Below are 26,452 nucleotides of genomic sequence, written 5' to 3'. Positions count from 1 at the left end.
GGCTGTACTAGCAGGCGGGGACCAGCCTGTGGGGCCGGCCTAGGCGTGCGCGGGGGGGCGGGTCACACCCTAGTGCGGGGCAGGCAGAGCTGTGGGGGGCGGGGCAGTGTGTGGGGCGCCGCGCTGAGCCAGACGCTGCTAGGAGCCGCCCCTTGGGGGGGTTGGAAGTGGGGGGGCAGTCGGGGGGGCGGGGAGCAGTGGGGGTGGGGCGCTCTCACCTCGGGGGCAGCTCCCCCCTCCCCAGCGTCCCTGCGGGCAGGGGAGAGTCTTGGCAGAGGCAACTCTGTACGCTGCCCCCCCGCCCCCCCCCAGTGCTGACCTGGTTCCCAGCCCATTGGCCAGAAACCTCGGCCAATGGGAGCTGTGGGGGCGGCGCCTCCCCTGCAGGGAGGGGGGGAGCTGTGGGGGCGGTGCCTCCCCTGCAGGGAGGGGGGCGGAGCTGTGGGGGGCGGTGCCTCCCCTGCGGGGGGGGGGCAGCTGTGGGGGCGGTGCCTCCCCTGCAGGGAGGGGGGGAGCTGTGGGGGCGGCGCCTCCCCTGCAGGGAGGGGGGGGGAGCTGTGGGGGCGGCGCCTCCCCTGCAGGGAGGGGGGGGGAGCTGTGGGGGCGGCGCCTCCCCTGCAGGGAGGGGGGGGAGCTGTGGGGGCGGTGCCTCCCCTGCAGGGAGGGGGGGAGCTGTGGGGGGCGGCGCCTCCCCTGCGGGGAGGGGGCGGAGCTGTGGGGGCGGCGCCTCCCCTGCAGGGAGGGGGCGGAGCTGTGGGGGCGGCACCTCCCCTGCAGGGAGGGAGCGGAGCTGTGGGGGCGGCGCCACCCCTGCGGGGGGGGGCAGCTGTGGGGGGCGGTGCCTCCCCTGCAGGGGGGGGAGCTGCAGGCAGAGAGAGCCTCAGGCTATTCTTCAGGGGGACAAGGAGTCCAGGGCAGCCTGGGGGGTTGGGGGGGTCCGGCGCTGGCAGCAGCCAGTGGCCTGGCCCCAGCCCGTTCTGTTCCACCCCACCGGCTCCCCGCGTTGCTCAGTGGTGGGGGTTTGGGAGAAGGGGTGGGGCATGCTGGGGCCAGGTTGCTCGCTGGTGCCAGGCTCCCCGCTAAGCCCCCAGGTTGCCTTGGACCCTGTGTCCCCCTGAAGCACAAGGCCCCCCAGAGCACAGGGTCCAGGGCGGTTGCCCCGATCCGTCCTATGGTTGGGACAGCGCTGCTTGGGCACCACCAAAAATGGTACAAGGCTGCCGGCCCTGACTGGATAGGGGGTGGTATTATGGGGTGGTGGATAGGGGCGGGGGTCTCTGGAGGGGGCGGTCAGGGATCAGGGCGGTTGGATGGGGCATGGGAGTCTCGGGGTCTGTCAGGAGGCGGGGGGGTGGATAGGAGTCAGGGAATAGGGAGCAAGGAGGGTCGTGGGGGGTTTACCCATGGAAGCTTATGCCCAAATAAATCTGTTAGTCTTTAAGGTGCCACCAGACTTCTTGTTGTTTTTGTAGATACAGACTAACACGGTTACCCCCTGATCCTTATCTCTAATCTGTTCATTAAACAAAGCCAAAGGAGCAGGGTTGGGAGGCTGGGCACTGACTTCCCCAGGATCATTCCTCTGCTAGTAATTCCCATTACAAAACTCCTGTCAAGGAAGAGCCTGAGGAAGTGTTCCTGGGAGGGTTTAAAAGGGTCTTGTGGGTTTAGTCCGGGTGGGAGGGGCAGTTCTGTGTTGTAATAATGTAACTGAGGGTTTTCCCAGCATGGCGGAGCCTAGAGTGTCTGTCTGCAGGGAAAGAGCCTGAGGGCAATCGGGGTGTGAAATGGACTAACACTAATTCAGAAATGTCCCCGATTGCCCTTCTCGCCCTGACAGGCTGCAGAATAACGGCCACATTGCATCCTCCTAAGAAAGGGTTCTCAACCTTTTTCTTTCTGAGGCCCCCCAACATGCTAGAAAAACTCCCCGGCCCACCTGTGCCACAATTAGGGTTGCCAACAGGGCCGGATTAACCTTCTGTGGGCCCCTATGTAGTCATTGTGGGCTCCGAGTGTGGGCCTGGTGTGGCAGTGCCATTGGTGCCATAGTATACCCGGTACTGAATCTCAGAGACATTTTTCATTTTGATCACACACCTCTACAGGACTATCTGCATTGCCACACACAGCTCCCTCAGCCCCCAGTTCTTCTCATTGAGCTGTACCCATGTGGGTTTAACAGTGTCCACAATGACCTTCTCTAGCCATGTCCCAGTACCCCCTACGTCACCAGTCACTGGATGTGGTTCTGGTCTCAGCTCAGAGTTCCACAGCCAGCGGATACCTGATCAATTCCGACAAATCCCTCGCTCAGCCCCCATCCTGCCATGTGAGCAAGCCACCTGCAAACACCATTTCCCCAACGTGAGGACCTAGCCCTTGGGAATGGAAGACACCAGCCTTTCTCCCTCTGCTCCCAGCTACATGCTAGTCTACTACCTGGTCACCACCACCTCTCCCCAGGCTTGTTTCCTCTCTACTTTGGACATGCTCCCCCACCAGCTGGGGCTGTTCTCCCGCTCCAAGCCTGACCTGCTGCCTCTTTCCCTGCTCCCCTTGACGTTCCTTTCCTACGGGTGACCTCTGTTCCCTGAGGTTAACCCCAGTTTCTTTATCTGCTCTAGCTTAATGGCCCCAGTAGTCACAGAGCCACCTGCAGCTTCTCTGGCTATAGCCATGGGGCCAACTTCCAGAGGCCAGCCTTAGATAGCTGCGGCTACTAGTCAAGGGAGGGGGTGGCAATTCCAAGGCTGAGCATGCTTGAACCTTGCAACGGCGGCACTAGGGACTCTAAATCCTCAGCGCTGGCCCTAGGCAGCTGCAGGCTCTGCAGTTAGGCGCTTCCCTCCTCTAGGCCATGGCTTTAAGTACCTGAGATGCCCATCACCTGCAGCAGAGGCCACCAATTCCCACGCACCCCTCAGCTAGCACATAGTCGTGCAGAAAGTGCAGCCGGAATGATTTTGGAGGCTGGGGTGCCAGGCGGTTCCCATCCCTGAGCAGCAGCTCATAGACTCATAGAATACCAGAGTTAGAAGGGACCTCAGGAGGTCATCTAGTCCAACCCCCTGTTCAAAGTAGGACCAATTCCCAGACAGATTTTTTTCCCAGATCCCTAAATGGCCCCCTCAAGGATTGAACTCACAACCCTGGGTTTAGTAGGCTAATGCTCAAACCACTGAACAAGCTCACATGGCCCAACTCCGCTGTGGGACCAGAACCCTGTGAAGACAGTGGAGTTACCCCGTATAACCCAGTTCTGTCCAAAGCCTGTTGAAGTGACTGGGAGTCTTTTAATTGTCTTTAATGGGCTGCGTATAGAAGCAAAGACCCCATTCTAGACTCTAGGAGCAAAGTGCATTCTATGCTGCACTGGTTTCCTATTGTAACAGGAAGGTCTCACATTACCTAGTGAATAAGCAACACCTCCTACGGCACCTAACTTTTTCTGAGAGGCCTCCTGCCCAATTACTAAATGTAAACCGGCTTTGCTTACAAGGACTGAAAATATCAGGTAGTGTGGTCACAAAAGCAAGGCACTTCTGAATTCAGCGGGAATTTTGGATGTGCACAGAACACAGACAGGACTGGTTCCCGCATGGTTCCAGAACTGTAGTAAAGTGGAACAATTTTCAGCCTGTGTGATCGGAGGATAACTGGATCCATATCATAAGGCTGTCCTACACAAATGAGGAAAAGTTGAGGTGCCTTTCTTATTCTTTTGTTCCACTCTTCATTTCTATGGGGAATTTGCCAATGCAATATTACTGTCTTCCTTCTAAACAAACTAAAAAACATGGTAGTGGCTGTTGAAAATAGCAATTCCAGTCCTAGTTAGCACTGGGGAGATGCCAACATTTCTTGCTCAATTTTATCCTACTTTTCCTGCAGCAAGTTACAGTGGATCAGCACATTTGATTTGGGGGAAATGAAGTAACAGCCGCCCAAATTGCTCTTGAGCACTCCTGAATTTTGAGAGTGTTTAAATCTGGAAGGCAGGTGCTAGATTCCTGAATATTAGATAAATCTGGAAAGGAAAAGCTGATTTCTGCTTCCATGGCTCAGACGTGGAAATCCTCCTACGTGCCTGGTAATGTTCCTAAAGCTGCCCAGGTCCTCTAGTAGAGCCTCCCCTCCCTTACTTTTCATTCTAACTTCTGGTGGGATCCACACACCTCCCTTGTTAGGCTTCATTCACCCACGAAAGTTTGTGCTCCAATACTTCGGTTAGTCTTAAAGGTGCCGCAGGACCCTCTGTTGCTTTTTACAGATTCAGACTAACATGGCTCCCCTCTGATACTTCAGACAGAGAGGGGCACCGCCCATTCATTCCACCCAGGTCCTTCTTTGGGGGCTGCCAGGCGAGGTCACCCCAGCAGCCCTAATCCAGTCTGGGGAAGTCCTCTGACGGGGCTATCTGGGCCACAGCCGCCTACTCCTTAGGTCCACTTGTTCCCCACTCACAGTCCACCCCCTTCCAGCAGCCAGCTCTCCACCCACCCACCGCAAGCTGCCCCGCTCCTTCCCCCTCCCTTCCTGGGGCTGGCGGCCAAGGGCATGCTGGGAAATGGAGTTCCGTCCGGCGCTCGCTCGGGGCAGGGAGCTGGCCAAGGAACTACAGCTCCCAGAGCCCCGCGGGGTGTGAGCGCCCAGGGGGATCCCCGCGCCCAGGCCCGCTCCCAGCGCCTCCGCTCCAGCGATGGGCCCCCCCGAGCTGCGCCCGGGTGACTCCGGGCCCGGCCCGGACCAGACGCTGCCGCCGCCGCTGTGAGCCGGCCCCGGCCCCGGCTGGGAGCTGCTGCCCCCGGGTGTGTGCGGGGAGAGACCGGCACTAACCCCCGTGCCCGGCCGGGGGGGGGTCTCCAGCCGGGCCCCGCCCCGCCCCGCCCCGGCCCCAGGGAGCGAGAGACCCGGGGACAGGGACTGGGGGCGGCCCCGGCACAGCTGGGAGCCGGGGGGCAGCGAACGTGTCCGCGGCCAGAGGCGGCACTGGGGGGCGGGCGGGGAGAGGCTGGCCATGGGGGGGCGAGGGGGTGCAATCAGAGGCTGGCCATGGGGGGGCGAGGGGGTGCAATCAGAGGCTGGCCATGGGGGGCGAGGGGGTGCAATCAGAGACTGGCCATGGGGGGCGGGGAGAGGCTGGCCATGGGGTGCAATCAGAGGCTGGCCATGGGGGGCGGGGAGAGGCTGGCCATGGGGTGCAATCAGAGGCTGGCCATGGGGGGCGAGGGGGTGCAATCAGAGGCTGGCCATGGGGGGTAGGGAGAGGCTGGCAATGGTGGGCAGGGGGGGCGGGGAGAGGCTGGCCATGGGGGGCGAGGGGGTGCAATCAGAGGCTGGCCATGGGGGGCGGGGAGAGGCTGGCCATGGGGGGCGAGGGGGGTGTGTGTGCAGCCAGAGGCTGGCCATGGGGGGGCGGGGAGAGGCTGGCCATGGGGGGCGAGGGGGGGTGTGTGTGCAGCCAGAGGCTGGCCATGGGGGGGCGGGGAGAGGCTGGCCATGGGGGGCGAGGGGGTGCAGCCAGAGGCTGGCCATGGAGGGTAGGGAGAGGCTGGCCATGGGGGGCAGGAAGCTGTGGGTCCCGCCCCTCCCCCGGCCGGAGATCTGGGCCCGGCCCCGTTGCCCGTGTCGCTCCGTCTCCCGGCGATCCCGGGGCAGGCGCTGGCTGCAGCCCGGCCGGACGCACAGGAAGGGGCCGGGGCCGGGCTCGGGAGCGGTGGGGGGGAAGTGGGGCGGACAGCCTCAGAGATCGGACACGGGGTAACCCCTGGGGCCGGGGGGAGACCCCGGGGAAAGTGACTCCGCACAAGGGCGCCTGGGAGCCGGGGGGGGGGGGGGGGGAGGAGAGACCGGGGCCCGGGGGGGGTGTCCCTTGTGAGGGGAAGGGGGCGGTGTCGGGGAGGGGGGAGCCGGAGTTGCAAGGGGGGGGGAGGTCGGGGGGGGGGTTGAACTGTCTGTGCAGCGGGGGGGGGGGAGAAGTGTCTGTGTGGGGGGGGAGTTATTTCATCCTTTCCCTGTTTGTGCGCCCCCCCCCTCACATCTTGGTACAAATTCTTGCTGGTGCTTCCCCTTTTCTCGCTCCTTGTCACGGCTGGATATAAAATCCAGGGAGAGACCCCTGCTTTTCCTAAAATGAACTCTCTGTTCTCTGGTTTTTGCCCTATTTTTTCCAAAGGTCTCAAATGGCCATTTAAAGTCTTTGATTTGGGGGGTTTCCCACCATTTTATCAGCAGCGATTTCTCCTTGTTTGGGTGGGAAATCGTTGCCCTGAGCCATTCCCCAAAAGGGATCAGGGGTCACTGGGGGCTGTTCGGGGAGCCTAGAGACACGGCTGCCTCGGGGATGGGGTGGCCGTTCCCTGCTAGCAACAGGGCATGGCAGGGGCACAGGAAGGGAAGGACGGAACAAGTCCCCCATGGGGCCTGCTCAGCCCCGTTGTTCTGCTGTCCCCTAGCATATTGTTCAGAGACTGTTACTGGGAGACTTAAAAATGTCTCTGTGGGCTCAGCCTGGCAGGAGGGGTCAGGTCTACGCTGGAATAAAGAGATCAAACGTTTTCGCAGCATGGCAGAATCTAGGGTGTCTGTCTGCTGGGAAAGAACCCGGGGGAAATTGTGGTGTGAAACTAACTGAAGCCTGTTCTGAAACCTCCCCCATTTCCCGTCTCGCCTTGCCAGGCTGCAGAACAACTCCACATTTCGCTCCAGCTCGTCCCGTCCTCCCATGGCACAGGGCAGAGAAATGGCTGCAGCGGAGCCAGTTCAGGTAGGGATTCTCGGGGGGTGGCTGGTGGGTTGCTGCAGGAGGGAGGGGGCAGCAATACACAGGGGGTGGGAAGGTTTGGGTTGTCTGGTTTGGAGGTTGGAACAGGCAGGAAATTCCCAGGGTGGAGAAAGGGAGGAGGCCGGGGTGTGGCAAACTTGCTGGGCCTTGTTTAATATGTGGCCTGGCGTCTAGGATCAGAGCCATGCGGTCTGGAGGTGAAATGCCCTAATTTATAGAAGAGGACTCAACCCACCTAGGTGGGGCTAGGAAAACGGGCCAGACTCCCAGTGCTGGAGCCTGACCCGAGTAACCAGCGGCTGCTGTGCGATAGGAAGGTGGCACTCAGCAGTGAGGTTTAGGGGAGATGACTTGGCCCTTCGTATCCAGCTCCTCACAATGAGGAGGGTGTTGGGCTCCCTACCAGGGAGCTCTCCCTGGACCCTGCTAGGGCTCCACCTCCTGTATCGGTCTCTGGCTAGTAGGTGTGTGCTGGATCTGCTGGGAGAGACAAGGGTCCCCTCACCCTGGTGTTTCCTGGATGCTCTGAGTGGGGTGGAGGTGGGACCATGGTGACTGCGAGCTACTCAGAGCTTCCATTTGATTGGCTCCTCTCCCCCGTGAGTAGTGGGGTTGTGGCCGGGGCAGCAGTTTCTGAGTGGGGCTCTTTCAGGGGCCGGTGAGCTTCGAGGAGGTGGCTGTGTATTTCACCGCGGGGCAGGGGGCCCTGCTGGACCCCGCTCAGAGAGCCCTCTACAGAGACGTCATGCAGGAGAACTATGAGAACGTGACCTCGCTGGGTAAGGAGTCCTGTCCCCTCGGTTCTTAGAAGGGGAAATGCAGAGTTCAGATTCACGTCATCCCCACAATGCCACCTCTCCTCTGCCCTGTTTCAGCATTACCTGACTTGGTTTTGCCGGCTGGTGCCCCAACCTGCTCCCACCCCCTCCCCTAAGGCCCCGTCACTGAGCCCCCACCCCAACTCCATTTCTCTCTGCTGGCTCCATGGGTGGTGGGTGAACAGCGGGCGTGGGGAGGCTGGCTCCCCTGCCCCTTCCATGCCCACCAAACTGATGGGTTGGAAACAGTGAATGCTTCTGCCCTGGGACAGGCTGAGGGGGCCCTGCATGCGCAAGGGCTGATTTGTGGCTGCCCCAGCTGATTATCCCAGTGGATGCTGAGCACCCACCAGTTTTTCCCCTGGATGCTCCAGCCCCGGCACGCCCATGGTGTCGGCACCTATGAACAACACCCCAACGTACCCCTGACACACACCAGCGCTCTGCCCTCCCCTGCTACAGAACGCTCTGGGAACAGATCACAGGGGCAGGACAACATGACGTCTGACATCTTCTTTTTGCTAAGGAAAAGTCTGGATTTAGGTTCGGTGTAACGACCCCCGGCCATCACTCAAACACTGAGCCTGCTCCATACAAACCAGCTTGGCCTCGCTCTGTAATCCTGTGGGCCATCCCTCCGGGTCTGGCCCTCAGGGAGGCCCTGCGGAGCCCTTAGCACTGCACTCAATTGGTGGGGAAATGAGCCATCTTTAGAGCTCAGTCTGCTGGCTCTGGGCTGGGCAAGAGTGAGTCTATGAACCTGGCCTTCAGGCAGGGCAGGGCACCAGCGGTCAGGGGCAGACTCTGCACACACTGGAACCCCTGTGGGTCAGCACCTCCCCTCCCACCCGCCAGGGATCAGCTGTTCCGCAGTGTGCAGGAGGGTGGGACAGCGGTGTGAAGAGACAGGGCAGGTGAGGTCTTGGAGGAAGGGGTGGAGTAGGGGCAGGGCCTGACGTGGAGCAGGGGGTCAAGCACCCCTGGCAACTTGGTAAATGGGCGCCTATGGTCAGGGCAGAGTAACATAATCTGGAAGCCCAGGCCCTTAGTCAGGGCAGGGCATCAGGCAGTTAGGGGCTCTGGCAGGGGTAAGCACCAAACACAGGCCTTCTGGCCTAATGCAGGGAGGCTGTCACCCCAGGGGTGGGCTGGCAGGAGGTAGGGGGACCCGAGCCCACCCTACTCCACTAGGTCCCAGCCCAGGGCCATAACAGTGGTGGAGTGGTCCACCACAGGATCAGCGGGGATCTGCCTGTCACACACCAGCCTAGTATCCGGCCAAGGCCCAACCAGACTCATCTGGTTTCCATGGGCTACATGCTACCTCCTCTGGGTTTGGGACCTCTGGGCTGTATGTGTCCTTGTCCCCCTGGGATCAGGGGCTCTGGGAGCTCAGGCCAGTCCTCAGGCAGCAGAGCTGGGAGCTCCTCCGTGATCTCGTGCTCCAGCAGCGGTGCGGGAAGCATCCCTCTCCCTCGGCAGCTCCAGCGCACGTAAGCTGCAGGATGTGCTTCTGGCCGAGGCGGGTGTGGCTTTCCTGTTCTGCAGCCCAAGGGGTGGGTTGTGGTCCCCCCAGGTCTAGTGCTGAGGCAGGCCACGCCTCCTCGCTACACATTCCCTTACCCTCCCCCTGAGTGTTCCTTCTGCGTCATTGCCTTCACTTTGTCCTTGATCAACCCTGGAGTCTATTAGCATGTGCGCCACCAGGCTGCTGACAGTCTCCATGGCAACAACACACCCTTGTGCACCTTCACCGACAACACCTGGCACTGAGATGAGGCAGACTAGGTCCTTCAATGTTGATAGGCACTTCTCTTCCTGCCACAGTCACAGCTCTGCTGAGCTGCTCCAGTTGATCCTCGCGCCGTTCGGTTACCGCTGACACAGTGCACACAGCTGGGGGGCAGGCAGATAAATGCTGGTTTTCCCATCTGTGGAACACAACAGAAACAATGACATGTTCTCTCAGTCCTTCCTCGTGTCTATTGTAGAGTCCTAGATTTTATGGCTAGAAAGGAAAATTCATCCATCCTGTGTAAGACAGGCTATAGAATTTCATCCAGCTACTGCTGTATTGAGCTGAACCCCTTGTGTTTGAACAAACCATCTTCCAGAAGGGCAGCCAGACTTGACCTGGAGACTTCCTGAGATGGAGGAGATGCCTCTTACATTCGTAGTTTGTAAACCTTCACACCAGCCTTACTGAACTATTTCCCATGCTTAGTGCCATCTCAAGAGTTAAGGAAGGGGAGAGTTAAGGTTGTGTTGCAGGTGTGGCATGTATTTAAACTTATAATTTCCTAGTTTTCAAAGGTTTAAGTTTAGCTCCCATCCACATGCTGGGAGACATGAGGCAGCACAGGGCAATGTTAACGGCATGAATGTAGTTCATTGGTATTTAATTACCTTGATTTTTAGTGGATTTTGTGCCAGTATAACTGCGTCTACCTCAGAGCTTTTCCTGACATAGCTATGATAGTTAGGGGTGTGATTTTTCACACGTCCATCTGACAGAGCTATGCTGGCAAAACTTTTAAGTGTAGACCAGGAAGACTGTGTGTGAATTTTAGACCACTTTAAAATGTGACTCTGAACCCAAATATTTTGTAATCAGAGGGCAAGACTTCCAAGGTGAACTTCTGCTGAATGCAAGAAAAAAGGACAACATGCATTGTCTGAAAGATAGCAGATGTGGGGCTCAATCTCACATTCATGTGGGTAGCTCGGGTTTAATGACCACAGCCAACCCAAAGCAACAGCCAACCCAAAGAAACGGGGGGGGGGGGGGGGGCACCTACTAACTGAGATCAACGCCAAGTGACTGAGCTCAGTCGGGGGGGAATCAGAACCGTAGTTTCAGCCCCAGCTGTGTGCAAGCAAATGTTACAAGAGCAAGATGCTTTTGTAAAAAGCTACTCGTATATGTGGGAGCTGTATCTTAGGAACCTCTTTAACAAATCACCCCATCTTTGGACCACAAACTCTTCCTTGAATGCCCATGAAAAATTTGCCCAGCAAATTTCAAGATGTTCCGAAAAAACCTGTGGAATTTAGGGTAGTTAGAAAAGTTGGTCTTTAAACAAAAAATAATATTTCTGTCGACCTAGCAATTGCCTCTGGGGGAGGTGGATGAGCTACCCTGACAGGAAAGCCCAGTGTCTACACTAACTCCCTACAGCGCTAGAGTTGCAGTGTCTCAAGTGTAGACAAGCCCTGAGATACGACATTCAATGACACCCCACGTCCCTCCTATTCCTCACTGTGCTGAATCCCACCAGCCCGTGCTCACTGGTCCCGGCTCTCCTACAACTCCCCCGTTCTCTCGGGGTTTCTCTCTGGGATGAAGAAGCAGGTCCAGGGTAACCTCCCCTCTGGCTGGGGCCTTAACTTCCTGGAACGTGGAGTTCCTGTCTCTGTGTTTTAGGAGCCCCTTTCCTGAGCAGTGTCTGGCTGGGTGTGTTCCCAGCAGAGATGGGGAGAGTTAAATCCCTCATACGCAGAGTTTCCTGCACCTGGGGAGCTGCCCCCAGCCTTTCCCTGCTGTAAAATGGGCTGGAGTTAAAGTAATAGAAACGTCCCATGAATTCCCTGATCTCCCTGGTTTTCTTTCCCCTGAGCAGGGTGTCCAGTTTCCAAACCTGATGTGATCTCCCAGCTGGAACGAGGGGAGGAGCCGTGGGTCCCGGATCTCCAGGGCTGTGAGGAAGGCGAGATCCCCAGAGGTGCCTGCGCAGGTGAGGGATCATTAAACCAACTCAAAGCTCTCAGGGCCTGAAGGAAACAGCTGGGAGTCCCTAAAAGCCTTGTGAACTTTCGGGTTCAGGAGTATCCCCGGGAGGCCGTGTATCCTCAGGGCAGCTGTCGCTCATGGCTTCCTGATCATCCTGACTGACACCTGGCAGAGCTCCCTCCCTGAGGGGATGTGGAGGCAGAATTGTTCCCCTCCTCTCTCCCCTATGGGAAAGAGATGTGGACAATCCAGCTACTAGGTTTCTTTTCTCTCTCTCCAGCTCTAATTTTGGTTTGTTTTCCCCTTTCCATCCCTGTGTCTGAGGTTTCTCTCTCTGTCCCAGCAGGTGCTGGGATGGTGAGTGAGGAGAAGAAGCAGAATCCTCAGCAGGAAGATTCTGAGCAAGTGGCACCACATGGGGGATTATCGCACGGCTCCAGAGGGAATGTGTCCCGGCATCGTGTGCAGGGCAAAGCCTGTGAGAGTCAGCACAGGCCAGAGAGGGAGCAGAGAAACCAGCCAGCGGAGAAAGTGGGTAACTCCATTAATTGTCAGGGAACTCACCAGGACCTCCTGGAAACCACAGCCCAGCCAAGAATACCCACAGGAGAGAGAAATAACACATGCACTGAGTGTGGAAAACATTTCACTAGCCACTCCGGCCTTTTAAAACATGAGAGAATCCACACTGGAGAGAGGCCCTATGGATGCAATGTGTGTGGGAAAAGCTTCAGTCAGAGCATTCACCTTATTCGACATCACAGGATCCACACAGGAGAAAGACCCCATGAATGCAGTGAGTGCGGGAAAACCTTCACTCTGAGCTCTACCCTTATTAACCATCAGAGGATCCACACAGGAGAACGACCGTATAAATGTAGTGAGTGTGGGAAAAAGTTCACTCAGAGCTCAGGTCTTGTTAAACATCAGAGGATCCACACAGGAGAGAAACCTTATGAATGCTGTGAGTGTGGGAAAAGCTTCACCGACAGGTCAGACCTTATTAATCATCAGAGGATCCATACAGGAGAGCGACCCTATAAATGTAGTGAGTGTGGGAAAAAGTTCACTCGGAGCTCAGGTCTTCTTATACATCAGAAGATCCACACAGGAGAGAAGCCCTACAAATGCTGTGAATGTGGGAAAAGCTTCATTCAGAGCTCAGCCCTTAATAAACATGAGAGGATCCACACAGGGGAGAGAAGCTACGAATGCTGTGAGTGTGGGAGAACCTTCAGTCAGAGCTTTCACCTTATTCGACATCACAGATTGCACACAGGAGAGAAACCCTACGAATGCAGTGAGTGTGGGAAAAGCTTCACTCAGAGCTCAGCCCTTAATAAACATCAGAGGATCCACACAGGGGAGAGACCCTATGAATGCTGTGAGTGCAGGGAAAGCTTCTCTGTAAAGTCAGACCTTATTGAACATCAGAATATCCACATGGGAAAGATACCTCATCAGTGCTCTGAGTGTGGAAAAACTTTCACACAGAGTTCATCCCTTAATGCACATCAGAGGATCCACACAGGAGAGCGCCCCTATGAGTGCTGTGAGTGTGGGAAACTGTTCAGGCAGAAATCAACCCTAATTACACATCAGGCAAGGCATACAGGAGAGAGACCCTATCAATGCTGTGATTGCGGGAAAGGCTTCAGTGTGAGCTCAGACCTCATTGTACATCAGAGAATTCACACAGGAGAGAGACCTTATAGATGCTCTGAGTGCGGGAAAAGTTTCACCCGGAGCTCACCCCTTAAAAGACATCAGAGTGTTCACAGGAGAGAGAGACAGCATAGAAACTCTGTGTAGGGTGGAGAAAAGATTAAAACAAAACAAAACAAAACACATTTGCTAATTCCCACATAGTGACCTTGCGGTTTGTTTGCACCATTTGTGTCCCTCTGTTCTCTCAGCTGCCTTGTGTGTTGCCCATTTGTGCCTTTTACAGGTCGCCCTTCTCTGGGGTGAGTCCCGTGCTCCTTTCTCCCCCAACTCCTTTCTCCTGTGAGTCATGGGAGTGTGTGTCCTTCCAGCAAGGAGTTTCCATCAGCCCCAGGTGGGGGAAATTGGGGTGACCACAAGTCGCCTCACTGAGTGAGAATGGACATGGGGTTTGTCTTCTGCTCTAGGATTTCCCTTGGTGTCGGCGTGCTGGAGATAGCTATCCTGATGTAAACACACCGCTATGTTTGCAGTGCTGACATAGCCCGGGCACAGGGTTTGGGGTTAGCTGGCATCTTCCCCTTTGGCCTGTCCTAATGGACACCCATTTTCCTGGTCTGGACAATCCCTGAGCATCACGTTTATACTGTCACCCCAGTAGCAGAGCGCTTGTTAGTCACCAAGTTCCCCCTTTGCTGACAAAATGTCTCCTTCCCAGTTGTGCTCACGCTGGTCCAGGTGGTGCTGGGCAGCGGGTATTTTTACTTTTATCAGTTTCCTTATTGACAATAGATTTCAATATAACAAAGAGGAGAAGCAGAAGTGGGACAGATGGATCATTTCAGCCTCTGTGACTCCGGAAGGAAATGGGGTGAGTTGGAGGGATTCCCCCCTTCCCTGTCACCGTCACTATATCTGCTGACTCAAGCAGCATTGACCTGTGTCTGAGGCACAGTGGAGTTTCTCCACCTCTATTCTACCCCCAGAGCATCTCTGCAATTAGTATCAATTTGATCCTAAATCTGACTCATTAGAGCTGGCAATGAAAGTGTCCCAGACCTGGTGGATCTCAAACACTGTGACATCATTCTGAGTTTAAATCCCAGTTGCTGTCTATTGATAAAGCCACTTCCGGACTTTTTCCTGCTGATTTGGGATTCTTTGCAGATGAGATGGTCGGCAGTTTTTCCTTATTACGATGATGCTTCCCCCGGCCCCCCCAATAACAACTCCATAATAACGAAGTGCTGTTGCTGAAGCAGATTCGAATGGATCAGAGGAGAAAGCAATGGGGGAATCTGCTCTCCGGATTTCTGAGTCATCAGATGTAACCTGATCTGGAATTTCATTTTTCATGAAAGAGAAAGTGACTTACACCGCTCCGTGTTGCAGCTTTTTCTCTCTCTCCTGAAGACCATTTGGTCACATAATCGAATATCAGTTTTGTTCTCCAGGACGTGGCTCGGATTTATCGAGGACTTTGGGAGAAATGACTGTTAGCTAAAAGAGTCCTTCCTTAATTTATTTTTGGCTTTCCCCCCACCGCTGCATGATGACATTGCAGAAGCTCTAGTGCAGTTCACGCACCAGGAGAGGCTGCTCCAAGCCATTGGGCCTGCTGTCAAGGAAACAGGAGCGGGTTTAGGCCTCCGTCCACTCTGAACAACAGCAACCCCCGATTGTACAACTAACTGAAGTAACTGGGTGCGTGTGGCCTATTTGGAAACGCTGTCCCTGTCTGTTGATGTGGCGAAAACAGAAGTACGTTTGTGAACTTGCCCGTGATAGATGCTCAAATGTGGACTGAAATGAACTCCATGTTGATAGTGAGATAACTGCAGAATATCTATTTTTAATAAGTTTCCCCTCCTTTGGTGGCTTATGGGGATTCTGAAGCAGGAGCGTTTCTAGTCCCTAACTTACACCCTGTGCCACCAGATTAAAGAAACAAACTGGGCATGTTTGGAGAAGCCATTCCTCACTAACTCAGCTCAGCTGTTGGGTGGTTTGGTAAAGGACTCTGTCCGGAGGAATGGAAACGTACCCTGACCAAGGCCAAGGATTTGGAAGAACTCGGGCTGATATAGCAGACGCCCAGTAGTTGATTGTCGCCCCAGAGAAGGAAGCTGCGATGAACGACGGTCCAGGTAAAATTGTTTGTTTCTAACACCACTCCCTAGTTCAGTGTCACTGATTACAGTCCCAACGGATGCCAGGGCTACATTGGCAGGTCCTTCACTATTTGGATTCAAAGTTCCATGATGCAAAGTGAAAAATAGTTGATGCCTTTAGAGGGGACTTTCCTTCCCCAGCCTGATTGAGCACCAAGGACTTCCATGCTGTTAGGACGACGGTAACGGAGAAGGGACTCAATGTGTCAGGCTCCAGTTTCAGACAGCTGGAAGTACAAATGTTGAGTCCTGATTCTGTGCTTGCTCTTGTCACTTCGTTTTGCTCTTGTGTCTGTTGTAGTTGTACCACTCTGCCTCCACTTCCTGCTACTATGAACGATCGGCAGGAGTGAATATAGAGCTGAGGTCCTTTTTCTCATGATGCAAACCTTCCCGCAGAGCGTGAGCCCCCTTCCACCAACACTTCTCTCAGAAAGACCAGAGATCAATGAACTCACAGATTTGGAAAGCTCCTAGGCTGGTGTAGCCTACATTTACGCTGTGCTCGCTTGCTGGAAATGGGGCTTAAATGAAACGAACAGGTATGATAAGATTGTATCATCTTTGACTATGTTCTCGTTCCCAGCGAAAATGAAGTTAAACATGAAGTTCATTATTGCTTAAAGCCTAACTTAGGGATTACCTGAATTATATTGGAACCCTGTGACTTCCATTGGTTCGCTTTTTGTTAGTACTATACGAAGTGATGGCCAGTCCTGACAAGTTTATTTGATGTCATATATGCCCTTTGGACTGGGGAGTTCTGACATAAAACTTCACTCCAAGGCTGAGGTGGGGGAATGTCTAGGAGAAATAGCGTAGAGGAGAACACGGACCCAGTCTAGAAGACAGTTCTTTCTATTTCAAATGGAATTTTTTCTGACAAGCTCTAAAGTAAAATGAATAAGGCAACAAGTTGTGTAACCTTTTACCCAGTTGGACAGTATGGGTCACTGAGTTCCTCCCATCTCTGCAAAGTGAAGATGTATAACGTCTGTCAGGAGATGTCCACGGTTCTTTTTATGAATGGCAGTGGATGCATGAGGTAATAGGTAGTTTGTTCGGGTTTTTTGTTTATTTTGGCTACCCATTATATTTATGGCAGCTGAGACCCCTTTTCCTTTTTTAAGGAAGCCCACTGTCACTGTTCAGCCTTTTAACCCCCAGGCCAGGCTAATGTAACTTCTAAACGGTCCTTGGATTTCTTTCATTTTGGAGATCTTTGGGGTTCGCAACAGCCAATATTTTAAGAATACTGGTGGCTTTAATAGGACTTTTCCAAACTGACGATAACCCAACGTCTGCCTCACTTGAAACGGATCAGGCGACCGTGTCTGTAAACAAGGCGTCCTTCACTCCTCATATGCCCAGAGACTTCAGGGGAGTGACTGTAATGTGGGGTGAGCTGGAATCCTCAACCATAAAGACCAAGATAAAGGCAGAAGCCCTTTTGCACCAGCAACCTGTCAAATAAAGATGGACATTCCAGGACCCTGAGACTGATCCCCTCTGGGGAAGGAAGTCATAATATCAGCAACAGGCTGTGCCAGCCTTGACCTCTCTCCCCGTACCTGAGAAAGCTGCTTATGAATGTGGAGTACTGAGCCTGTGACCCCGTCACCTAGACTGCAGCTTTAGCTCCTACTCCAGGGGAGTCCAAAAGCTGCAGCGTTTCCATCACTTGTCAATTTCAATGTCTTATTGTTACTTTTTCTAATTGTTGGTGTTTTGATTTTTACAAACTGGGTGTCATCCCAGCCTTTCTATTGTACTGCAGTGGTACAGTGGGGCTCTGCAAGTACCTGTGTGTATGAAACCTGTCACATCCACGCAGGGAAGGAACTAGAAAAAAATTCCCAAATCTAAATAACTCTAAAATATTGCCCATCAAAATGATTGAATGTGCTCCTCATTCTGTGAAAGTGTTTAAAGAACCTAAGCTGTCAGATAGATATCATCAAAATTCTGTGTAGTAAGGTCTGTCTCTGTTAATTCTGTGTAGTAAGGTCTGGCTCTATTAAGTTTTTTATCTTTGGAAGCCACCAGGAGAAGGTTAGCCACATACTGGTGAAATCGAAGAGGGAAGCTCTGAGGTTGTGGCTTAAATGTGAACAATCAATTGGTGTTAGTATTGAAATATTCGAGCGGCTCAGTGCGGATCCCACTGCCTGGGTGAAATTCAGTAGCTGAGATGAATAACTAAATGGACAGCTGCCTCCTTGGCTCCCGTTTCAGGATTTCAAAGGGTTGATTTTCTGCTGTATTATTCTGATGATTTGGCTGAACAGATGACTTGATTCCAAAGCAGGATCCTTGTTGACTGACAGATTTCCTGATCTGGCCTGTACTGTGTACCCAAGAGCGAGGTGCTGGTAGTAGTTTAGGTTCTTCATTTTGTGTGTTTGTTTTATATATTTCATTAAAATGAACAAAGATAGCGAGTCATGGTTTCCAGTAAGCTCTCTTGGTCAGAACTGTTGAGAATCGGGGTGGAGATCAGCCGGTCCAACTTAGAGAGGAAGCTAATGAGGCTCCATTAACCCTTAGGTTCTCGTATGGGAGAAGCTGGGCAGGGGGCACCCATCTATGGTCTGACTGCATCCTAGGGGACTCAGAGTATTGCAAGGGAAGATGAGCTCCCCTACACAGACTTTCAGGAGTGGGGAATGGGTGGAAAGGAGGTGGGCCGGGGCAGTTTGTCTGCCTGATGCGGGGATGGTTGAAGGGGGGTATCTCTCAGTAGGATTGGGGTGATGGTGGAGTTCTCTGCTGTCACTGTCAGGGCCAGGCCCAGCCAGCACACCCATCTGGCTTGCCCTGTAGTTGTCTGGTCAGGCCCAGCTGAGTTTGGGGGTTTGGTTTGAAAGGTTGTAAACGAAGGTGAAAGGGACCAAGCAATCCAGAAATGTACTGGAGGTGGGCGGTTCCAGCTTGCTTGGCCCTGTCCCCAGCATCTGGGCCTGGGTGGGGAGCAGAGGGGGCGGGCTGTAACTTCCCCCTCCACAGACGGGTTCTCTTGGGCAGCTGCTGCATGACTCCGAATGGCTACCTTCAACCAGCGTGAGAACCGGAAGCAGGGAACATCTGCTCAGCCCATGTTAGGAGCACTGCCCACACCCCTCCCGCTGCTGAGGGGCCTGCGAGGGGCCGGAACTCCGAGCAGACACAGCAGTGTTCTGAGTCTCCCTGGGCTGGACCTGGCCCAGAGGCATGTGATCCCTGCTCCTGTGGCTTCAGCCCCCCAGGAACCAGCAGTGATGTTCCCTCTAACTTTTCCCATCCATGTGCGGAATGTATTTTGTTATGTGCACCAATATGGAGTTGATGTGTGGCGGGGCTGGGGCCGAGCGATTTGGAGTGTGGGAAGGGGCTCAGGGCTGGGGCAGTGGATTGGAGTGCAGGGATGAGGGTCTTGGCTGTGGGTGCGGGCTGTGGGGTGTGGCTGGGGATCAGGGGTTTGGGGTGCAGGTTTCCTTGGGGCTGCAGCAGGGAGAGGACTTCCCCCAGCCCTCACCCCCCCCCACGCCCCTGCAGCAGCAGCACCTGGGATGGGGGAGAGGTGCCTCTTCCTGCCACAGCAGCTCTGGGACTGGGGAGAGAGGCATGTCTCCTCACCACACCACTGTGCCGGGGGTGGGAGATTTGCTGCAGCCCTGCATGCCCAAGTTCCTCCATCACTCCCCACCTCACCCCTCTGCCCTCACCCACTCCCCTGTTCCCCACCTCACCCCACTGCCATCTTCCAGGCCCTCCTGTGGCCACACCCCTGAGTGCAGGGTGCAAGCCAGCATGGCTCTCCCAATTAAGTGCGTGGCCCTTGGTGGTGTCCTACATGCCCGTGGAGGTGCACATCTTGGAGGGATCGTAGGCTCGTGCGATTGCCTGCTGGGGCTGGAAGTTTCCACCCGGAGGTGACACATGGGGCGGTCACATCCCCACCCCCACGTTGTACCCCTCCTGTATCAGCAGGTATGAGTCATCTCTGCAGGGAGGGTTAGCCTGTCCCCCGCTGTAACATTACGGGGGGCTGACTCCATGGCAGATGACCCCTCTCCCTTCCCTACCCATGGAGGGAGGGGAAATCCTTTACCCCCTTCTCCAGCTTCCTTCCTTCTTCAGCTGCAAGAGGTTTCTAGGTTGTGTTAAATATACTGGGTGGCAGTTCCAGCCAGCTGGTGGTTGGAGCTGGCTGTGCTGAAGTGCTGGCTGCAGGGTCCTGCTGTAAGAACCTCAGTCACCATTCAGGGCAATTGTACCTGGATTCCCCCTCTGTGGCCCACCAGCAACACTCACTCTTAGACTTCCACCCTTCGTCTCTTTTGGGGGGAGACATATCTCTCCCTCTCCTGAACAGGGTATTTCCAGGCTGCACTGGTCCCGTTTACATCCCGCACAGGCAACGTGGCACCAACGCCCCTCGGATGGGTGACGGGTGCAACGTCGCGGTGATCACTCACACCTTCCGCCTCCTGACGTGCCTGGACCCGACGGTGAGGAGTATTGCAGAGATCGGGAGAGAGTGAGACCTGTCCTCGTTCTGGTCTTGTGTCTGCAATGCCTCGCAACGGCTAGGGAAGAGGATCGGCTGTCGCTGGATGTGGTGTGAGGAGCGCCAGGAACTGGGACTCCTGGTACCGTGCATAAAGAGCTCAGACCAGCGTAAAGAGCATCATCACCCTAACCACCAGAACGATGCTGGAGAGGACCCTGAAGGACGCCATCTGCTGTCACTATGCCGACAACTTAAAGCAGAAGCCGGACCAGGGCAAGGTAACCAGCAAATGGGATGCCAGCAATCACTTCCTCCCCAGGGGCAGCTTCATCCAGTTCTGACTGGTGGTTCATCCACAGGGCCCGGCTCAACTGCGTTCCCCTGAACGGAGCCATCTGCCATGGGAGCTGGGACAAGTGTTGCAGAAGTGCGGCTACTCCAACGGGACCCTGCCCCACGTCATGTGCGGCTGCCAGCCCCACTCAGGAGCCTGGCAGTTACGCCACACCGCAATCCAGGACCGACTGGTCAAAGCCATCCCAACAAGCCTGGGGGAGATCACCATCAAACGTGCCATCCCCAGAACGGATAGCCAGCTATGCCCAGACATCGTTGTGACCAGCAAAGAACAGAGGAGGGTCATCTTGGTGGCCGTCACCGTGCCCTTCGAGAATAAAACCCAGGCCTTCCACGGGACCCAATCTCAGAAGGTGGAGAAATACACCCTGCTGGCCAATACCAAAAGCCCAGGGCTACGAGGTCTAAATCCATGCCCTGATTGTCGGAGTCCTGGGCACATGGGACCCCAACAGTCAGCTTGTGCTGAGAGCATGCGGAGTTGGTCAGTGCTACGCCTGGTTAATGGACCATCTGACGCCATCAGATGGTCCAGGGACATATACATCGAACACATCACAGGACACCGACAATACCAGGATGCGTGAATGAGACCGCCGGACAAGGGACACAGTCAGGGAAATAACCCATTTCCTTCCCTGACAGACTGTATCTGTCCATAGAGGACCCACCAGATGCCAACGGACAGAGGGACAAACTCCGCCTATGTCCATATCCACTTTTCCGCTACTGACTCTGACTCTATATACTCTATGGGTGGCATACCCGAGATCACTTATTCCCTACCACTTTTAAAGACTTACACACCTTAATCTGGAACAATTCTTGTTATGTATCCTATGTATCACATCAGCTTATAACCAAGACTTTTAATTTTTCATAACTCTATCCCCACAGTCCTCGTCTGCCCTGGCTCTGAGCAGGGTCAAATGTCACTGTGCCAGCAGCTGGTCCATACCACACTCACACCATGGCTGCACCTGTGGAGCTGTCTGGTCTATTAGATTGTAATGCACTCTTGAGAGCAGGGCTGGTTGCTCACTATTGGTGTGTACAGTGCTTGGCACAACGGGGTCCCTGTCTTGGGGCATTTAGACACTACTGTAGAATGGACATATTGAGGAAAACAAGCCAGTGTGCAGAGATGCTGGAACAGTTTTTATAGTGGGGGAGCAGAGCTGTTGAACCAAACTGTAAACCGTGTATATAATGGAAACCACATCTCTCCCACCCTTAGTTCCAGCACCTATGCCAGCATGGTATGAATGGCCACTGATTGCTGTGGGAAAAAGTGGCTCCATTGCCTGACCACACCTGTCCCAAGTGAGGGCTCTCTGGGGTCTCCCAATGAGCAGATGAGGCCCTGGCCCTGGCGATTTTACATGTCGGTGACCCACCCTCATTGGCTCCAGCCTTGGTCAGCGATAAATTCTGAACAGGGTCACCCCGGCTCTGTGCCCCCTGGGATCTGTAACATTTAAACCTCTCTCAGGGTATGTCATAAACATACAGCTAAGGGTAGCATCAAATCCCTCCTTTCCCTGTAAAGGGTTAAGAAGCTCAAATAACCTGCTTGGCACCTGACCAAAAGGACCAATAAGGGGAGAAGATACTTTTAAATCTGTGGGGGAAGGTTTTTGTTTTCTCTCTCTCTCTGTAGTCTCTCTGGGTCAGCGAGGAATCAGGCCAGGGAAAATACATCTCCCAAAGCCAGACCTGAACTAAGCATCTAAGATTACAAATTGTAAGTAATAGGAAGGAAATGCGTTAGATTATCTTTTGTTTTAGTTTATGAATTGTCCCTATGCTAACAGGGAGGTTTATTCCTGTTTTTTGAAACTTTAAAGTTTTGCCTATAGGGGAATCCTCTGTGTTTTGAATCTTATTACCCTGTAAAATTACATTCCATCCTGATTTTACAGAGGTGCTTCTTTTACTTTTTTCTTTATAATAATGTTCTGTTTTTTTTAAGAATCTGATTGGGGTTTTTAGTGTCCTAAAAACCCAAGGGTCTGGTCTGTGCTCACCTTGTTAACCTATTTGGTTGTTATATTATTCTCAAGCTCCCCAGGAAGGGGGGTGAAGGGACTTGGGGGGGATATTTTAGGGAAACGGGAACTCCAAGTGGTCCTTTTCCTGAATCTTTGTTTACTCACTTGGTGGGGGAGGGATAGCTCAGTGGTTTGAGCATTGGCCTGCTAAACTCAGGGTTGTGAGTTCAATCCTTGAGGGGGCCATTTAGGAATCTGAGGTAAAAATCTGTCTGGGGATTGGTCCTGCTTTGAGCAGGGGGTTGGACTAGATGACCTCCTGAGGTCCCTTCCAACCCTAATATTCCATGTACCCATCCAAGGACAAGAAAGGGATTTGTGCCTTGGGAAAGTTTATAACCTAAGCTGGTGGAATATAAGATTAGGGGATCTTTCATGTGGGTCCCCACATCTGTACCCCAGAGTTCAGAGGGGAGGGAACCCTGACAGGGTACGTCTGCACTGCAGGTGGGATTGAGCTTAGCCGTGGGTGTAGACGGACACAGGATAGCTCTGCTCGAGCTAGTTCACTAAGACTAGCAGTGTAGCTGGGGTAGCCCAGGCAGCAGCTCGGGTTACCTGCCTGAGAACTAACCTGCCTACCTGCCTGGACCCCCTTAGGTATGTACTTGGGCAGCTAGCCTGAGCCACCGCCCATGCAGCCCCCTGCTACACTGCTGTTTTTATTGCACTAGTGTTAGTCACTCGGGGCATGCTGCACCCAGCCGTGTGGCTCCTGCCTGGCCGTGCAGTGGTCAGTGTGAACCAGACTGTGCCTGTGACTTTCCCTAGCCTGGGACAGCTGCCAGCCAGTGTTGCCCACAGAGCGGCCAGCATTGGCCAGGAAGGGAGCCAGACCAAGGCTCCAGGGCACAGACTCACAACGTCCCCTGCACCCTCCACTGTGGTTCCTATTGGCAGAGCTCTGGGCGGAGGTGAAGCACTCCTTGCCCTATAAGACTATGAAGTGTAGGGAGAATAGGGAACAGGAATTAGAAACCCTGCAGCCCCTGGTTCTGAGTTAGTGATAAAGCCAGTTACAAGACACTGCTGCCTCCATTGTGATCTGCGATCCTGGGCTGAGCAGCTGCTGCTCCCCGGTGCAGTTTGTGCCAAGGAAAGACCTTCATTAAAGCCCCTTCTGTGCCCAGCCTGGTGGGGAAGAGGGTTCCTGTGGCTGGAACTAGCCCCCTAGGGCAGCCCCGGTCGCTGTTGCCACCAACCCCTGAGTTGGAGGCTCTAGGTGATGAGAGAGACCTGGGGAAAAGTGCTGGACTGGGCAGGAAAGTGACTGCACAAAGGGCTCTGGGAGCCTTAGATCTCACTACCCCAGGGACTCTGTCCTCTTATTGTTCGTGCACCTGAGGAAATTCTCTGAACTGTGTGAACATCATGAAGCTGCTGCCCTCACCCAGCTCTCAGCTCTGGCCAGGATCTGCCCCTGGGGGAGCTCCAGAGAGACACAGGGAAGGGGAGGCCTGGAGGAGCTGCCCACAGAAAGGTACCAGGCAGGAGGTACCTGAAAGGCTTTGAGGCAGGAAGCAGGAGGTGATTTAAATACAGTGCCTGACTGCATCACTCAGGCTCCCTGGGCTGGGACCCACAGGAGAGGGTGGGCCTGCATCCCCCTACCACCCAGGGATGGATGTGGGTAGAGACTGCTGAGAACCCTGACTGGGAGGGAACAGGAATAATGGACTTTACCTTTGTGTTCCTGCTGTAGCTTACTTTATTTCTACTCTGTTGAAGTAAGAAACCTGTACAGGGGGAGCAATAGAAAAGGGGTCAGGAGAGGCCCTGAGACAAAGGCCTAAATCCCTTGGACAAAGGCCCCACTAAAGGGTCCGGCAGCACTTTGTGTGGGGCCAGACTCCTCTCAAACCTGAAAGCAAAGAGACTAAGTCAGCTGAAGGACTGGAGCTACAGACAAATCTACTGACAGCTCTAGGTTCCATCCCTGAACCAACGAAGGGAAACTGAGGCGGGGCAGACACAGTTCTGCACACTGCCAGGGTTGCTACAGCACTAAAGTTCCTCAGTTATAGGTGCCTGTTGATACAGATAAAATTAATGGTCATTAGGCATTTTGAATCTCCCATGAGGCATCTATCTGCATCTGTAGGTGCCTACCTACTTTTAAACACGTGGCCTTAAATGACATGACTGAGAGGGGGAGTTAGTTTCATTCTGTCAGTTCAAACAGATTTTATTTCTTTTTGTGACACGTATTCAACTGCAAAACACCTGGGGGAAAAGATCTGCTTGTTCCAGTTTCAGCCCCTCCATTTCAAATGAGAAACCTGATATACGTGGAGGTCCCCAACCAGCCCCAGAAACAGCAGGGAAGACCAGGCTCCACTGCTCGGAGGCTGCTGGAGGGGAACAGACAAACGACAGAACGTTTTTTTTTTTTTCCAGGATGGAAAAGCTCCAGGATCTTGTCAGGCCTCCCCTGTGCCCTGAGAGACGCACAACGGGGCTCAGCCCCCCAGTTATTCTCCCCTCTTCGGATCAGTTTCAGGAACGACCAGTTTAAAAATTACTGGACACGCGTCATCACCTAGAGTTTTTGCCATTTTCTTTCATTCGCACATTTGGAAATAAAATCACCTCAGGTTTTGTCACAAATACTGACAATAGAATTATCTCCCGTTTTGCCCCTTTTTGTCTCTAATTATCAAATATGGAGTAAAAATTCCCTCAGATTTCTCTTTGCTCACAAACTCTTGAATATTTATCTGTCACCCCCCTCCCCTGTCAGGTTCTGCCCCATTTCCTCAAGTTGCAAATATCCCCAAATGAAACTGTCCATCCCCAGGCCCCCCATCCCAGTTGCTGCCCCCTCCCAGCCTAGCTCCCCTCCCCCCGACTGACAGTTACCTGCCCCTCCCCCACTGCTGCCCCTCCCAACTGCCATGCAAAGCCCAGCTCCATGTACCCGGGCCCCTGGCTGGTACAGACTGGGGGTGGGGGAGCTTTACCTCCCGGGTCCCGCAGCCGAGGGGGGTGTCTCCCTGCTGAACTCCCCACCGCCCCCCATGGGTGAGCCGGGCTCTTTGCTACTCCAACGGCGGTGGCTCCTGAGAGCTAATGGGGGCCACTCCCCACATGGACACCGTGCTCACTGCCTAAAGATGTGCCCAGTTCTCACCCTGCCCCACAGCCCCACTCAGCTGGACAGAAACCCCAGCAATGGCAGACACCCCCCGTGCCCAGAGCCAGTGACACTAATCCACACACATGAGGGGGCCGGGGTTTGAACCGTCTCTGCCCGGCCACCCGCCGAGGCTGCCGTAACCTCTGTGGTGTCTGTTTGGTCGCTAAGGCCCCCGCAAAGTCTCCCTGCCCCACTGCTGAGCCAGCCGGCGACACGTCAGGCCCCAGGCCAGGCCCTGTGGGTGGGGCGCCGTGCTCCGCTGTCTGTCTCGTCTGAGGGGGCCGGTGATCCATGGGGCTGGCTGGGTCTGACACAGCTTTTCCACTCCCAGGGCTGCTCTGAATCCGCCTCATGCAAGGGCCCCAGCTTAGCTCTCAGATTCAGCGTGGCCGGGCCCCAGTAAGCGTCACAGCCCCCCTAATGGTCAGGGGGTTAGAGCTCCCCTGCCCTGGTAACGCGGCATGACCCCGGGCTCCCTGCTGCCCACGTCACTGGCAGGGCCTGGGGACCCAGCACGTTCCAAGAAATAACTGAGTGTGGATGGAAAGTTCCCTTGGATTTCGCCCTTTTCTCTCTAATAACCCATCATTGACCAAACCCCCCCAGATTTCCCCCATTGAATTCCCAAATTAGATGTAAAACCCCCTTCAGCTCAGCCCCGTCTCTCTCGTAACTGGTGATTGATATAAAATCTCCTCAGATTGTGTCACTTTCTGTCTAATTCTCAAATACTGATGGAAAATCCTCTGGCTCTGGGCTCCCCAGTCCCTGTCTGCCGCCAGGACTTGTTCTGGAGGGAAACTGTTGCCCCGGTGTGGGGGAGGGGAGCTCAACCCTCAAAGGCCCAACTTTCCCCTCAGGTCTGAGCATCAGATTGTTTCCCCCTGTACATCTCATTCATAACTGAACCCAGAGGTCAAATCTCCTCCGGTTTTGCTCTTTCCCACGTAATTACCAGTTACTGATAGAAACTCCTCTCTGGTTGGGATTTTTTCCCTCACACGTTTTAAGTGCAGCAACTTCCTTTTTGGAGGGAAGCTGTTGCCCTGAGTCATTCTCCATGTTGGGGGGCTGCAGGGGGAGGGGGTCAGCCTCCCCAGTGACCAACTTTCCCCTCATGTCTCAGAATCAAATTGTTTCCCCCTTTACGCTTCTTAGAATTGACCAGTTGGTGGTGACCATCAGAGCCAGGAGCCTCCCCCATTTGGGAAACGGGGTCTCCCAAGTGCTAGTGGGACACTGGGC

The 26,452-nt window shown here is 54.4% G+C and overlaps 1 protein-coding gene across 1 annotated transcript; it reads left to right on the top strand.

Moving 5' to 3' along the window:
* Positions 1–4,644: 4,644 nt before the first annotated feature.
* LOC128845147 (zinc finger protein 883-like) lies at positions 4,645–17,612 on the top strand. Its single transcript, XM_054043507.1, has 5 exons — positions 4,645–4,811; positions 6,682–6,769; positions 7,440–7,566; positions 11,226–11,339; positions 11,679–17,612. The coding sequence occupies exons 2-5, from the start codon at positions 6,728–6,730 to the stop codon at positions 13,145–13,147; spliced, it is 1,752 nt and encodes a 583-aa protein (XP_053899482.1). The 5' UTR covers positions 4,645–4,811; positions 6,682–6,727; the 3' UTR covers positions 13,148–17,612.
* The last annotated feature ends 8,840 nt before the right edge of the window (positions 17,613–26,452 follow it).

This window comes from Malaclemys terrapin, chromosome 11 (assembly GCF_027887155.1).
Source record: "Malaclemys terrapin pileata isolate rMalTer1 chromosome 11, rMalTer1.hap1, whole genome shotgun sequence".
Classification (NCBI taxonomy): domain Eukaryota; kingdom Metazoa; phylum Chordata; order Testudines; family Emydidae; genus Malaclemys; species Malaclemys terrapin.
Note: the sequence above shows the minus strand (reverse complement) of the source record. Positions and strands in the feature narration are given on the sequence as shown.

What these genes read in the sequence shown, in the direction of transcription:
- LOC128845147 (XM_054043507.1), top strand. Translation starts at nt 6,728, where the DNA reads ATGGCACAGGGCAGAGAAATGGCTGCAGCGGAGCCAGTTCAG. An exon ending in CTGCAGCGGAGCCAGTTCAG is followed by an intron (nt 6,770 to 7,439) that starts GTAGGGATTCTC and finishes GGGCTCTTTCAG; the next exon opens with GGGCCGGTGAGCTTCGAGGA. An exon ending in CCCCAGAGGTGCCTGCGCAG is followed by an intron (nt 11,340 to 11,678) that starts GTGAGGGATCAT and finishes TCTCTGTCCCAG; the next exon opens with CAGGTGCTGGGATGGTGAGT.